Source organism: Nothobranchius furzeri, chromosome 7 (genome assembly GCF_043380555.1).
Source record: "Nothobranchius furzeri strain GRZ-AD chromosome 7, NfurGRZ-RIMD1, whole genome shotgun sequence".
In the NCBI taxonomy this organism is placed as follows: domain Eukaryota; kingdom Metazoa; phylum Chordata; class Actinopteri; order Cyprinodontiformes; family Nothobranchiidae; genus Nothobranchius; species Nothobranchius furzeri.
The window spans coordinates 51,168,184-51,184,064 of NC_091747.1; the positions used below are offsets into that span (position 1 = coordinate 51,168,184).

The 15,881-nt window shown below is 42.6% G+C and overlaps 1 protein-coding gene across 2 annotated transcripts in view; it reads right to left on the reverse strand.

Moving 5' to 3' along the window:
- Positions 1-15,217, reverse strand: part of flt1 (fms related receptor tyrosine kinase 1) — a 38,754-nt gene extending 23,537 nt beyond the window's left edge. For both annotated transcript variants that reach the window (XM_054751170.2, XM_054751169.2), the window contains exons 1-9: positions 14,958-15,217; positions 12,459-12,564; positions 11,647-11,852; positions 5,456-5,580; positions 2,772-2,937; positions 2,531-2,667; positions 705-876; positions 418-535; positions 44-213 (exon numbers count right to left, since the gene is read on the reverse strand). In XM_054751170.2, the coding sequence (XP_054607145.2) occupies positions 44-213; positions 418-535; positions 705-876; positions 2,531-2,667; positions 2,772-2,937; positions 5,456-5,580; positions 11,647-11,852; positions 12,459-12,564; positions 14,958-15,015 (1,258 nt within the window). In that variant the 5' untranslated portion in view covers positions 15,016-15,217. The remainder of the gene's footprint in view (positions 1-43; positions 214-417; positions 536-704; positions 877-2,530; positions 2,668-2,771; positions 2,938-5,455; positions 5,581-11,646; positions 11,853-12,458; positions 12,565-14,957) is intronic.
- Between the last annotated feature and the right edge of the window lie 664 nt (positions 15,218-15,881).

The following is a 15,881-nucleotide window of genomic DNA, read 5'->3' on the forward strand; positions in this document are numbered from 1 at the left end:
AGAAAACACGGTGTTTGTGAAAAAGGGATTTGTCGTGACTCACCGTTTACCACAAGAGTGAGTGTAATATTCTGGAGGAGCCCGTGTTTCTGGTTTCGCACAAAAATGGTGTACTTTCCCGCATCCTCCTCTGCAACGTCCTCGATGACCAGGGAAGCCCCGATCATTTTGTATCTGGAGCACTGGCGGGTTGCCACCTTCCCATCCTTCAACCTGCAGGAGAAAAACACTTCTGAGCAAAACCTCAAAGACTATGTGAGATAAACATCACCAAACCAAAGCTTCATGGAAGGAAATGACAAAATTATACGAACGTTCCAGCTATTACAGGCTAGAGTAAGATTTTTATTGCAAAGGAAATAACCTGGGGCAACCTAAAAGTGTTTCTGATCCATGACGGTGAAGAACATCCCTTACCAGATAACTTCAGGTGGGGGGAACGCTCGCAGTTTGGCGGAGATTTTGTAGGATTTCTGCCCTGCTTGCGCCACCATCACAGATCCGTTTCTGGGTTTGAGTCGGATAAACGGGCGATCTGAAACAGAGCACAGAAACCCATTCATACAGACTTCCCGATGGCTGCTGTGACTTCAGCATTCATCAGCGTGAGTCAGGTTTCTGTGAGTATCTCAGTGAGTAATCTGAACTCATGACAGTGATTCCACTCTCTAAATGACACATGCATTTCAGGAAAGGAAACTCACCGTGGACCATCACCGTGACGTTTTGTTGTTTGCTCTGTTTGCCGCTGGTGACGCGACATGTGTAGAGACCTCTGTCTGAATGCTGCAGGTTCTTGATGGTCAGGACGTTGTAGAACATCATGTGCATCGAGTGTTTCACCAGCCTTTTGAAGCTGGAGCCGGCTTTGTTAGTCTTCAAGATGAGAGCAGCAGCAAAGTCAGTATACGTAATAAAAATCCATCTGTTATGCTAAACAATCAGGTTTGGAAATTTTCTTCTGTCTTTTAGGCTTGTGACAAAAGCTGATATATTGATATGTATCATATAATTATATCATTATAATGATATAATTATCCATTTATTACAAAGAAGATGTCTTGAGTTAATTCATTCAAAGAGATTCCTCATACATTACTGAAAATGTGTCTTTTTTATTTCTTACGCCATAGTGACGAAAATGCGATCCCATCGTTTCTGAGGCAATAAAATATTAAAATAGTTCTATGTTCTATTTGGAAACTTTTAAATCTAATTCATTACTGTATCATTTCTCATTTGTCAACTAGTGTTAAAACTATTAGCTCCAAAATCTGAAGCCCTTTCTGTATCATATCCAACCGCTGCTAATTTAGCTGCCATTAAATGGATCAAAATGTCCTTTTCAAGTTTCCTGTTCCTTTTGAACATGTACACAATAATTGTCATTAGGACTGTCCCATGTTCCATCATTTTTTTATGATGTTGGATATTGATATACCGATAAACTGATATACTGATATAAAGATATAACCATATACCGATATATTCTAACTCTTAAATTCTGATACTGATATAAACCAAAACAAATGAATGTAGATCCTCCCTGATAGACAGAAAACTAAATGATTTTAGGTAACTAGCGTTGCTCCTATCTTGCATTCTTAATTATCTGTGCAAAATACGACAACTACTATGATGTTAATCATGGAACTATGGGACAAAGATTCTAAACTGTGGTTTTGTTTGCACAAACAGACCATCTAGAAAGTCTCTGCTTCATTTTTATCAGTAAGTAAAATCATTTCTCTGTAATTTATTTCACTGGTTGAATGGGGAAAAATCCTGTGCAGTTAACATAATGCCGCTTGGTCAAAATGGGCTGAACTGTAACGTGTTTGTAGGGCCGGGTAGCGACATTCAGTATCGTCTCTGTCTGAGGTCAGACCACCGACACCGTGGATCTTTGACCACTGTGGAGGAGTGGAGCACTGGCTAACGCTGCCTGGGTTCCTGGCTCTGATCACTGTGGTCTGAGGCTGTGCTTGTCACCTGTGGAGGACTCTGAGTGAGACCACAGAAACTCTGTAGCTCAGTGGGTTGATGTATGCTTCACGTTAGGGTCACTCAACCATGTTTTTCTCGCTAAAAGCACCTGCCAACATGTGTTAGCTTCGGTTAGCTCAGTTAGCTTGCAGCTGGGAGCAATGACAAACTCAAAACCTCACATATCTGCTCTCAGCTACACCTCTTTGCCCACTTTTGAATTGTCTGATAGTGTCGGGACGTGCTACACAGCTAAGATGGCGGTGGTCAGAACCACCCACTGGGCTTCAACGCAACCCTCCAGAAACCTATAGGTGACGTCACGGAGGGTTTGTCCAGTATTCCTACAGTCATTGTGTAGACCCGGCTACACGTGGCTTAGTGGAGTAACACATGTTGTTTAAAGATTTAATGTTCATGGTAGCTTTACTTTTGATTCTCTTCCATAATAAATGTTTTACAAACAACGGACACATTTTTAAGTAAAGCTCAGAATCCAGTCACATTTGATCCAAGTGTGGGCCATGCTGGATGCAGTTCTGACCTTTCCAGGATACTCCCAGGTGATGTTGACCCTGGTGTTGAGCTTTGTAGTGGCAGTGCAGTTTAAAACCAGCTGCTCCCCCTTCAGGGTCTGCACTGATTCGCTGGTATTCAGATACACACCTGTGATGTCATTTACTGCAATAAATAAATAAATAAATAAGTAAAAAAGAGAGGATTTGGAACTGCTGGGATAGTGACATACTGCAATTTGTATACTTCAGCAAACAAAGCATGCTAACCTTGTCTGTGCACGTAGTAAGCTTGTGAGTTGTATGCAACACCATCAATGATAGTCCGGCAGTGGAAGAGACCAGTGGAGTTTATGAGTGGAGCCTTGATGGTAAAACCCTGCTTGCTGTCCCACATAATGCTCTCCTGGTCCGGAGTCAGGACCTGGGTGTAAAGCTGTGGGAGGAGAGCCGAAGCAGTACAATGATGAACCATAAATATGTGAATTGAAGTTTTAAGCATTCATTAAACATTTTTATGTTAATGATGCCAGAGTCTTAATCAAACATCATCTTCTACTAAGAAATGATGGAATTTTAGATGTTGGTCAAACCCGTCGGTCAAACCTTAGTGGGCATACACTTGTTATTTAAAAAAATCTGCAGCTGCCTCTAGTAGGAAGGAATGCTGTGTGAGTCGATATCTGTGGAAAAAAAGCTCTGGCGCTCATGTTTCAGCAAGTACATTATAACTGGAAGATCTGGGGGGAGATAAATGGCAGAATTTGGAGTCTTACTCATTAATATTCCTGATATTGTGACATCTCGCCTCTGATTGGCTAATAACAGCAAGACACCACTGACTTTGTTTGCTTTGCAATGTTTGTGCGTTTTTCCCCAAAATGCCTGATGGAGTTTTGCCCTGTTGTGGAGTTGCTAATGCTAACGTTAGCTTTTGCTAGCTGAGATGTTGTCTGCTGTTTCCTGGACGCTAAACCAACAATAGCCTTCGCCGCCGCGAACCCAGATGGGTGAGTCCACAAACGCTAAGTGTGACGTAGATCTGTGTTGCTTTTTAAAAAACGTTTTCTCAGCTCCAGCGACTCCCACTTTTAACCCAATAACTCTGAAATGTGTTAGATTTAGCACCATTTTTTGCTAAGGAACTGGGTTGACATCAAAAGTTAATCAGCAGCAGATTCCATGGATTCACATGCAAAAAGCCCACGGCTGCGTGTCACCTTTTGGTGTTGTGCAACAAAAGCTGCAACAGAATGATGGAAACACATTAGCAACAGCGAACCAGAGCAAAATCACATTGATGTAAGATGATCTCATTATATGAGGAAACAGAAGATAAAAGCTGGCTTTTGTAATCCGTGACTCTGGGCACTTGTGTAACTTGTACAACCTTGTTGTTTTCTTTGAGGCAGCTATAAGGAAATGTTTTTTTATGTGACATTGTGGAAGCCTCCCACCCTCCCTCAAGGGATCAGACCCCCTGCTTTGGCCCCCACCATTACACACTTTCTCCACTCCTGCATCCACGGTGTGAACTGACTGATATCCCCCTCCCTGAGTGAGGTGACCCTCTGAGACACAGCTGACCTCTTTGTCCTCCCTTCTCAGTACTGTGAAGTACACCCTTCCCTTCGTCTCCTCCTTCTGAACTCACTGACGCCCCGTCTGAGCACGCTCAGTGCCCTTCTTGCCTCCATACATCCATCCTCTCAGCCTTACTGTACATGTTGACAAGGTGGCAGCAGAGGTGGAGGAATGAGGGGAGGAGCCGTGAGTTCAGGATATGTGAAACGTGCCTTCAGCCCATCTCTTTACATCCTGTTACTACAGGATATAGACATTAGGACTGGAACCCCAGGTCAGGCCTTACTTCACAGCTTAAGTGAGAGAAGAGCCTCATGGGTATTGTTTGCTCTGAGAAGGGTCAGAGCAGAGACCCAGGTAACGTGCAAAGTCCTTCCAGGAAAAAAACACTCCAGAGGCTCTGACAGTGATCAGATTCCTGGTTCAAACTGGCCAGCGCAGGAGGAAGAGGAGTGAGATGAAGGAAAAGGAGGGGAGTTATTTTTAGAGTGATTACTGAAGCGTTTCCATGGTCTTGTCAGGCAGTGGAGGCAGGAGGTGGAAGATTTCACTTCCATGTATCCAAAAAGTCTTCGGTCAAAGGTCTAGCGTTCATTTTCTGTTGACTAAGATTGTGCAAAATTAACTTTTGCAGCAATCTTGAATTTGAAAGGATGGAGATGCAATAAAGATGTATATATATATATATATATATATATATATATATATATATTTTTTTTTTTTTTTTGACATTTTGATCAACTCTGTGGCAAAAACAGTGAATCAATGTGATTACAGATAAAAAATGGTGCTTCAGTCTGTTGGGACCAACAGAAGCTTCCTGCACCAGGGCTGCCAGCTGTGTAAAGCATCAGCTGGGGAAAGTTGTCAGCTATTATTCCTCAACCAGAAGTGAAGGGTAAGATGTGGGAAGTGGTAATGGCCAGTGGCCAAAAGGTCCATGTCCTGTTTCCAGAGGAGTAGAACGATGCCAACGGCGGTTCTTGTTTTATCGTAAACGGGTGCAGGCACGTAACGCCAACCGGCAGACAGAGAGCACTCCAAACGCTTCAGTGCCACTCTCGTCCTCACTCAACACACACGTGCCAACACTCACAATCACATCTGTGCACACTTTCACACATTTCCGCAATTGGACACAAACAAACGGACACCCACACACGCCACGGCGTGACGGCTGCCAAGGCAAGAACAATGTGGTGAATGATCCAGAATCAAGAGGAGAAGTGACGATGTTCATAGGGCGTGGGGGGTGTAACGGAGCAGAGGAGGACAAAGTGTGACGCGAGTGCGTAGATACACTCTGCACCTAAACATGACTTGAAAGAGTTCCTGTTTCTGGGCTGATTTGGCTTCCTTCGTGCACTAACCTTGACCAGTGCGGCGGTGATTTTGGGGTCGGTGACCCTGCAGGGGATAAGCAGCGGCTCCTTCACCTTCATGAACAACACATCTGGTCTCAATCCCGTGTCTTCCACAAATGGCTGCTGGCTGTCTGAAACCCAAACACTGCGGTCAGGGACACACACGGTGCATATAAAAATCATCTAAATAAATGCACAAACAAACTCTAATAATGTTTAACCCTCCCACTGTCTTTATGGGTGGCCCCACGAGGAAAGTTGACCATTGAGCAGGGTTGATGGTTTATCCCTTGAGGTCCACGTGGCAGGGGTGAGGTGGTGCTCAGTCCTCACCCCTGCCACGTGGACCCAAGGGTCAAACCATCAACCCTGCTCAATGGTCAACTTTCCTGGCGGGGTCACACCCATTAGGACAGTGGGAGGGTGAAAGTACAGTAAAAGCAAGATGTTTAGCAGCAGTGGTGCCCCCAAGCGGTTGCCATCCCTGAAAAATACCTGGACACCCCACTGGCACCCCCATCAAAGACCACTCCTATCTCCCCTTAAAGGTCTGAAACACTGACAAACCATTTTCAAATTATTCATTCTGATTATAATGACTTTTTCATGCAGGCTGAACATGAAAATAGTCTTCTACACCTATCTCCTGCATTAGCTACTGATAGAAAAAAGACGGTGAAACTCTGGGATTTGAAAAGCCTGACAGATCTACGTCACACTGTCTCTTAACATTCATGGACTCGCCCATCTTGACTCGCGACGAGGACGACTGTGGTTGCTTTAGTGTCCAGGAAACAACAGAAAACATTTTGGCTGTTAGAAGCTGACCATTAATAATAGTAACTCCAGCACACAGCGGAATTCCTCCAGGCTTGTGTTATTTGTGGTGATAAAACATTAATGTTGCAGAGAAAAACAGAGTCAGGAAGAGTTGCTTTCCTTCTATCCAATCTGAGGCAAGAAGTCCAAATACAAGGAAGTAAGACTCCAAATCCTGTCGTCAGAAGCTCTTCTCTGATGTGGCAACTGTCTAGTTCCCAAAACTGGTGCATGGGAACTTGTTTTCTCCATAGTCTGACTTACAAGGCATTCATTACTACTAGAGACCGTTGTAAATGTATTGATTAAACGAGTGCTCCACACCTTTAAGGACTAAGTTCACTCTTTTTTTGATTTCCTGATATTTGTGCATCTCGCCTCTGATTGACTAACAGCAATTCATCTCTATCGCTGACTCTGTTTACTCTGCAGTGTTGATGTTTTATCTCCACAAATAACACAAGCATGGAGGAGTTCTGCCCTGTTGTGGAGTTGCTACTGCTAACGGTTAGCTTCTAGCTGAGGCACTTTATTCTGGATGCTAAACCTGTTGCAAGCCAAGATGAATGAGTCCATGAATGCTGATTTTACAGTGTGACGTGGATCTGTCTGTTTTTCTGACCTGAACGTTTCCTCGTCTATTTTTCTCCAGCGGCTAATGCAGCAAATAGGGGTAGAAGACTGTTTTCACCATCAGCCAGCATGTTAAGCTCAGAGTGACCGATCATTTTTCAGAAATAACAAGTAAAAACCAGTTTTTCCTGTGAACTTGGCCTTTAATAAATCACAAACATGTTCTCACAAAGCAGACATTCTAATTATTTAAGCAATATATTAATTTGATAGCACGCGAAAACATCATAAATAATTTATTTCATCACAATTTGAATAAATATGTATGTCACTGAGGTTCACCATTTTCCAAAAAGGATGAATCCCAATAGTTTTATGGATTTTTTTTGTGGAAACAGCAGTGTTGCCAACTGTTTTTGACTGAAAGTAGCTGAAGTCCCCGCCCCCCCCAAAGGTTGCTAGATGGCGCCAGATGACGTCACGTGCTAATTTACTTATTGATGACGTCATCACGCCACATTGGCGTTCATTTCCCCCATAGCTTCTAGGACTAAAAGGGAGGAAAATAAAAAACTATGTTATGTGTTAAAGTTATTAATTAGTATGATTAAAATGGCCCAAATTGCTTTGATATGTACAATAAATTCCAAAAGTATCAATAAAGTGACATTAAGACAGATATGGTGTGGTGATCCAAACAGTTCTGTTGTAGGATATAACTCAGACCTCCTGCTCTCCTCATTCTCACAGACATTTTCCTAAAAAGCTTTTTTTTTTACACCTCATTTCTCTGTTGTGTTTTTTCTCCATCATGATAATACCGGCGCTCCGAGCAGCAGGGAGCGGGTGTCTCATGGTATAACCATCCCAGGGGTGTGTCCAGGGAGTGGCCTGGGGTAGCACATGCCACCCTTAAGCCGGGCGTACACTGTGCGACTTTTTCACTCGCAGCGTTCAGCTTCAGCTCAAACTGTACGACTTCCTCGCAGAGCAGATCTCACGAGTCGTGTGCTCACACTGTACGACCCAATTCTCGCATGCGACCTGACTGCTCACACTGTACGTCTGGTAGCAACACGTCGGCCCTAAAATGTGCTAAAAATAGCAGTTTTTACACAACACGTCAGACTTTTTTGTCTTGCCTGTTGTCCTTCGGGAGTGCTGCAGGAGGACACACAGGGATTTATGGGGGTTGGATGAGGAAAACGAAATAAAGAAAGTGAATCTGTGTTTTATGATCAGTTTAATTTGACATGAACACGACAAACACGCTTTCTTGACAATCTTTGTGAGTAAAAAAACATGTAGAAACAAAAACGAACAGCGTGTGTTATTAGGGAAATAGCGAGCGACCGGCCGGCGTTGATGCAGGATTGCGCGCGCATGCGCCGTGAGCGGTTCTGATACTTTTTGGATCGTAGCTGCTCGCAGCTGCTCGCAGCGCCGCTTCAACAGTGCGATACCCTCACGAGGGACGAGCGAAATATTAAACACACCAGAAGTCCCTGCGACCTCACGACTGCTGATCGGCGGCTGGTCACGTGGTGTTAATCGCCTCTCGTAACCCCCTGTACACTACACGACCGCTCGGCGCAAAACTCGCCCCGATGTCGTGGCTTCTCGCACGACTGGAAAATCGGCTCAAAAAAGTGAAAAAGTCGCACAGTGTACGCCCGGCTTTAGAAACTGATTGGCCACCCCAGGTGCCACCACACTAATTTACCTTTAAATAGGCTTTTCATTGTCCACAAAAGGGTTGGGGGTAAAACAAAAGAAGCATAACCATTGGTGCCACCCATGCACAAAATTGTGCCTCACCTGGGCCACCCCATTTTAAAAGATCTGGACACGCCACGGAACCATCCCTGTGTCACTGAAGGAAATTCAGAAGAGCCACAGAGCTGCGTGTGTAAACGGGACGGTAGTTGAAACTCCCATTGACTTTATTTGCCAAATGCAGGAAAAACCAAAGTGTCTGACGACTGCTGAACCAGAGATCGCAGGTTGACGCCTGCGCCATCTCCAGTAAAAGTGTGGGCCTACAGCAGCAGAAGAAGTAAATCGGCGGTCTCCAGCTCTGCAACTGTACCTTTTTGTCTTCGGCGAATCAGCCCGGCCGAAAACGGTTTATGATTGGTCAGTCCTCGTGCACATATGCAGATTATTGTTCTATTTCCTTACTCCCGGAATAACGGTTCAGAGTGCAAATGATTTCTTTGTTGCTAATTTGTAGGGAATATCTGCAAGAAAGTTCTACAGAAAGTAGCAAGGGGTGAGAAGTGTCGCTAGATTTGTCGCTAGGCGCTTTTTTTGGGGGGGGAAAAGTCGTTGAGGGGGGTGGGGGTGTGGGGGTGTGTGTGTCAAAAAGTCTTTAGGAACAGGGACGAAGTCGCTGAGTTGACAACACTGAACAGTAACAGGAAATTTAAACAGTTTTAAAATTATAAAACGATCTAATTTATAACAAAAATTACTTAAAAAAAACGAAGGAGCAATGCAATGCACAGCTACAGGCTGAACTCCCCCAGAGTTACCCCAGGACCACCCCAAATTTTCTCTGGTTCTCCCCTTTGAAAATATCCTGGGAACGCCACTGTTTGGTAGGCCAGAAAAATAAATACAACCTGCATGAAATGCGCATAAAATGGAACAATTCATTATAATGTTGGCAGGGAACTTTTTCATTCATCCATTCTAGTGACAGTCAGAGAATATGCAGGAAACACTCAGGAAACGAATCAGTTTCACGTCTAAAGTAAGCTAGAGCTAAATTTAGATCGAGTGATTTATTAGTATTTCATCAGTTTTTCAACCTTCTTTGTCCATTTATTATCAAAATGCCAAATTTGGGATGAATATTTAAGAATGTGACAAAATTTTGTTTGAAACAAGAACGTTTACAGTTCACGAAAGGCATTTAAAAAAATAGGTAACATTTTACTAAAAGGGTCCCTTTATTATTGTTACTTAGTGCATTATTAAGCATTAATTAACCAATTTCCCTTTATTAACATTACTTAGTGCATTATTAATCATTAGGACAACGTATCAGGGGTGTCATCTTAGTAATGCATTACGTAATAATCACATTAATATTAAGCAGCTGTTAATACTTTATTTAATTGTTTATTAACGCTCTAAGTAACATTAATACAGGTGCTCTTTCTGTAAAGAGTTACCAAAATAAATTATGTTATGTTATCATATTTGCACAGTGGTTCAGCTGGTTTGCATTGTTGCCTTGTAACATGAAGGATGCGGGTTCGAAGCACAGCTGAGGATTTCATGTTTACTCACACATTTATGTGGTTTTGTCCCAAAGTCCAAAATCCGGCACGCTCTCCAATGTGTGTGATGGTTTGCTCTTTTATGTAGGCCTCGTAAAACTCTTTAGATTAATTCGTTTTTAGCCTAAAGGGCTATTTAAAATAATTCACTGGTTGCAAATGAAATGTTCCTACAGAATTATGGCAAATTTGACTTCCGTATGCTGAAAGCACCGTTCATTCTTTGAAGAATATAGAGAAAATGTACGTTTTTCACCACTCACAAGTGTACCACACACTATGTGTTGCCCCATATTGAAGTGAGGAGCTTTACTAATTGAGAAAGTGAAATTCTTGCATGAAATAAACTTTTGTAATTCCTAACTTGCAACTTTCTGCTCTAAAACACAAACCACCAACTGCATGAGGACTTTCAAGCATCCCAATGATAAACAAAAACAAACAGGGCCTCCAAAACACACGCTGTCCTCCACACCCATGCAGCACATGAGTACCTGCAGTCAACAATAAACAAACAAGATTGTTAAGAAGCAAACAAACAGCCTCTCTGTGTTTTCTCGGCCTCGCTCCACCACAGTAAAGGTTCTGTGCCATTCAAAGGTGTGGGTGTTGCTCGCTGTATTGTTTGTGGCCGTAGGGTGTTATTCAAGGAAAGCAAATCTCTGAACCTTCGAACAAAAGTACCCCAAGGACTAGTAGACCCAAGGCTTCCTTCTCGTGCTTTGATTCCTGATAGAAGCCTCAAGGAGGGAGGCAACATCTGAACTGAGCTGCAGCCAAAGATTGATGCTTAATGGACATGATGACCTGAGCGATTGATGGCCCTCGAGGGCCCTGTTGGCCAAACAGTAGCATGCCCCGTGACCCTGGCATGCAGCCCAGCTCCGCGGCTCGTAAAGCTGGAGCTAAGCGGCGCCATCTTCCAGGACAGGGAGGAGCGGCCCGGGCAGACATCGCGCCTCCTCTGCCACTGCCCTGCATACCTCTGAATCGCCGGCGTTCCTCTCATCCCCACTCACACACATAAACACACTTCCACCACCTTGTAAAGACGCAGCGGTGCCCCCCTCCCCTTCAACTCCCAGCCCTCTCCCCCCCTCCCCTAAAGTACAGGATGCTTCGAGCAAAGCTGAGCAGAGCAGATAAGGCTGATGCCCTGGGAAACTCTGCCCAGGCCCTGAGCCTTTCAGCAGCTGGGCTATTCCTGGCCACAAGGTAACACGTAAATGAAAGTAAAAAAGGTTTTATATAAATAGCCCAGAGGGAGGTGGGCCTGGGATGAGAAAGAAAGGCAGGGGAGGAGCAGGGTGAACTGTGCCAGAGTCATCTAGAAGGATGTGTTGTTGGGACAAACAGTTTAGATATAATTGGCTCTTTGGCATTGGTCTGTATTTAGCACCCACCATGTCCTGTTTAACCTGAGGGAATGAACAATAGGAGACAAGGGGGTGAGGGAGTCAGCGGGTTCTCAGTGCATGGGAACTGGGGTGGGGTGTGAGGTGAGATTCTGTGTCTTACCTGTGACATAGACATAAATGGATCTCTGCTTTCGAGTCCAGGGCTTGTACCGGCAGTGGTACGAGCCGGTGTGATGGGCCTGGGCGTGGCTCACACGCAGGCTGCTGCAGTAGTGCTGGCTCGTCCTTCCACAGCGGGATTCATTCACTTCCACCTGACTTCTGTTCAAGCTGGCAGGAAATGCCCAGGACAGCTCCCAGCGGCCCCTGCATGGTCACACACGTCACTGAGGTGAGCGTCGGATCACAAAACACACTCACACGTGTTCTTTCTGTCTCACATTTAGAGTCAATAGGTTAGAAATAAATAGATTTAAAGTGAAATTAAAGGTCTGGGTGCAGAAACACACAAATGCACCGGTTCTCATGTCATCATCAAATTATTACCAGTTCAGGAATAGTTCTGAACGTCATTTCTGACAAAAGTTCACCCCCAAATCTCCTGTTTTTGAACACCAAACGTATTCACAAAATATATTTTCACTTATTCTGAATTAATATTTATACTTTATATCTCTAAGTTTCTGCAAAACACCAGTTTCACGTCTTTTGCGTGAATTTAGTTGGAATACGTTGGACAAGAATGAATACTCTTCCATTAATTTCAAGTAGAAATAATTATTGCATCTCATTAGCCCAGCAGTTTAGAGAAACACAACAATTTGAATTTCATGAATTAAAACTATCTGAAAATGATGCATTTTGGTGACTTTGAGTTTCTAAAAGAAATATGTTTGGTTTTCTTAGATTTCCAGATAGAAAGAATGGTGACTCATCAGTTCCCTGGCTGCTGATCTGAGAACCTAAACTCACCTGCAGTTGAGCTGCAGCGTCTGATTGGCCTCCAGAACCAGCTGATGACTCGTCACATTCAGGAGAGGAACGCTGAACTTCTTTTTTGAATGTATGTTTGCAGAGACTGGACCGAAGATGGGGACACAGAACACAATTGTAGCAGTTAAAGAACAAATATTGTTTCTGCCTCCACAGCAGGCATGGCGAATCTGTGACTCTTCACTTTGACCTTTCCTCAATTCATCAGTTACTTATTGAAACAAAATTCTCATCTACATGGTTAATGTGTATAAATGAGATGGAGACAGTTGTTTGCGGAGGAGGTTTAGGGCTGCTGGAAAAAATGAAAGGAAAGATAATTCGAATTTAATCTCAGAATTATGACTTTTTTCATAGAATCCATACTTCTGTTAAAAAAAGAAGAATTCCATTACTATTGCAATAAAAAAATTATTTGAATTTTGAGGAAAAAATATTTGAATTTTGTGGTTAATCTCAGAATTCTGAATTTAATCACATAATTCTATGATTAATCTCAGAATAAATCACAGAAATCTGTGATTAAACTCAGATTAATCTCAGAAGTTTTGAGATTAATCACAGAATTCTGTGATTAATTCAAAATTATTTTCTTCTTTGTCACCCTTATCCTCTTCCATACTTGTCTGTCCACCCTTCTTTTCATTCTGAGGAAATCCATTTTTCTCTGACTGTTTCTCAAACACATGCCTCCCTGTTTCTGGGTAAATTACTGGTCAAGCAGCTGGTAAATTTATGACTTTTCTGCACCATTGTTCCCAGAAGACCCACTGCTGAACACAGCTAGTGTTACTCACAGTAGCACTTCCTAAACCATTTCCTTGAGTTTGTCAGTGTGTGAAAAGGCAACAAATGAGCACACAACAATGCAAAGGAAGTCAGTGATCTCCTTAAATAGTTTAAATGAGCAACCAATAAGCGGATATTTCCCCATAACTTTAAATTTCCCATGCAATAATTTTGAATTATCCAGTGTTTTTACATTACATATGGCATATTTAGCTCAATTTAGCAAAAAATGCTGCTTTATTTATTTATTTTTAGTTTGCATATATTTTAGATGTGCAATCTATTAATGAGATATACAGACTTTTGCATCCAGTTAGAGATGAGGTTTGAATTTCATCAGATTTGATGCAGACTGGAAGAAATGTCTGTTCAGGCCATTGGAGCAGACCAATCCCAGCTCTTAAAACTCCCTTATACCCACACATGTACTCATAAAATATGCAGTAGCAAACCACAGTTTGTGTAACATTCTGGGAGTTTTAAGTTTTATTTGTCATTTTATGCATTACAAACAGTCTGGATGGGAAATTATTAATCATGAGCTGCTTCTGTCACAAGTTTCATCATAGGATAAAAAATCCCCCCCCCCCCCCCCGACCTAAGTAATCTGGAACAAAATGTTTGTATTACCAATATGCATTTGTTTGGTGATTCTGAGTAAAATCTAGACAATTAAGCTACATAGAGATAGTTTTGATCAGTTTTCTATGATCACGTAAAAGTAATGAAAATAGTTTAAATGTATTTTGGTGTTTTCAAAGATTTTCTTCAAATATTTTACTTATCTGAACGGGTACATTTTTGACCAAATTGTCTAATGATTAGAAATTAATAGAAATATAAAATGCATTGACTATAATGAGAAATTACACACCTTGTTTGGTTTTTGCCAGATCTATTTTTTATTTTTCTATTTTTAAAAGCATCAGTTATGCGATTTGTGTCGTTTTGTGAGCCTATTAAATAAATAAAAACTACAAAACGAACCAACGAAATTTATATTTCACCTAAACTTAAGGTGTAAAAAATCAATAAACTAAAAAATATGTTTAGTTTATAATGTTTATTATACAAATTTGTAAACAATTGTTTTCACCACATGTCAGAAGTTTAACTTGATGCAGATATTTGCACAAAGTATACAAACTAAGTTTTTTTCTGTCTCTCCAAGTGATTCTAAAACAGCAAAGATCTCCAGAGCAATGCGCAGAGACGGATCCCAGTTCCTGCACCGGAACGCTTGTCCACGGGTGATCGTGACCCCTCTTCCCTTTATATCAAATCTGTTATATTCAGGAAATAACGCCCTTGATGCATCCACTCAGCCGGGGCCAGGCGCACAAGGAGCCGGAGCGCAAAGGTCCGACTTATCCAAACACACGCTCTCAGTGCTTTGCGCTTATCTGTCAGTATAAGCAGTAGTCAAGTAGTCAAGAGTTTTATTCCTGCAGGCACGAACCACAGCAAAGATTTAAGTGACTATAGTTTTACTTTCGAACCACAGATTGTCACAAAATGCCTAATTTCGTCCTTTCCCTTTAAATTATGCGCCAAATTTCGTGCGTGAAATCGGGAATTTCCTTGGGCAAAAATAATATTTTAATGGTAAGTTCAAATGAGATTTGCAGTTATGAGGAGTAAGAAGCACGGTTAAATTAACAGCAGACACTTTGGGCACCTTTTACTCACCTTTTGCGAACGCACCATACAATCCACAAAACAGGCAGAGCAGAAGAAAAACCTTCATTTTTTGACTCCAGCGCAACAAGCGGCTCTCAAATATAAACACAAGTTTAAATTCCTGTTGGGGACGTTTCTCCTCCACGGATGTCTTCAAACGCAGCGCAGCGCTGGAGGCTGTTGCGCTCAGGACTGCTGTCCGTGGATGGAGACGCTGGGTTTTCCTGAAGTCGGCTGCGGGAAATCACGCAACAGGACGCCACGTTTGAGCTCTAGTGCAACTTTTTCCCACCGTTGTAGAATGTGGCGCCGATTTATATTGTTTCCCACACTCCGGCCAATGGATGGTGGACTTCCTGAGACGTCCACCTACACACCCACCGTGCGTAAGAGGAGTATCCTTCCCCTGCCAAAGTGTTGATGAGAAAACACTGTGCCAGTCAGTTTTTCTTTAGTTTTCTTGATTATTTTATGCTAAACTCGCATTTCCTCCCTCACCCAAAAATAATAATATTATCTCTGATGCACAATATTTAATAAATCTGCAGGATGCGCAATAAATCCGCTCTTTGCGCACATGCCGCACGCTGCATTGGGTCGACGGGTTAAGGAGCACGTAGGCACAGGCACATTAACGCGCAATTTCCTTGACATTAGCGTGTCAGCTGAGTCTCTCACATTGCAGAAATGAAAATATGTTCCAGGAGGACAAACAACAGAGCAACATTCAAGCGCACGTGGAGGTAACAGGTTGCCCAACCACAGATCACTTATCTCATCACAGCGACAAGCTGCCTGGGTTTGTTTTAAACTGCTGGGGTGAGTCAGTCTGCCTCACCAGTCAAAATGAAACAGCCAATATCAAAGGTTTAGATGAGGAGGAAAGAAAACTCCACGGATTGACACAAAAAAGAACAAAAACAAAGACATGGT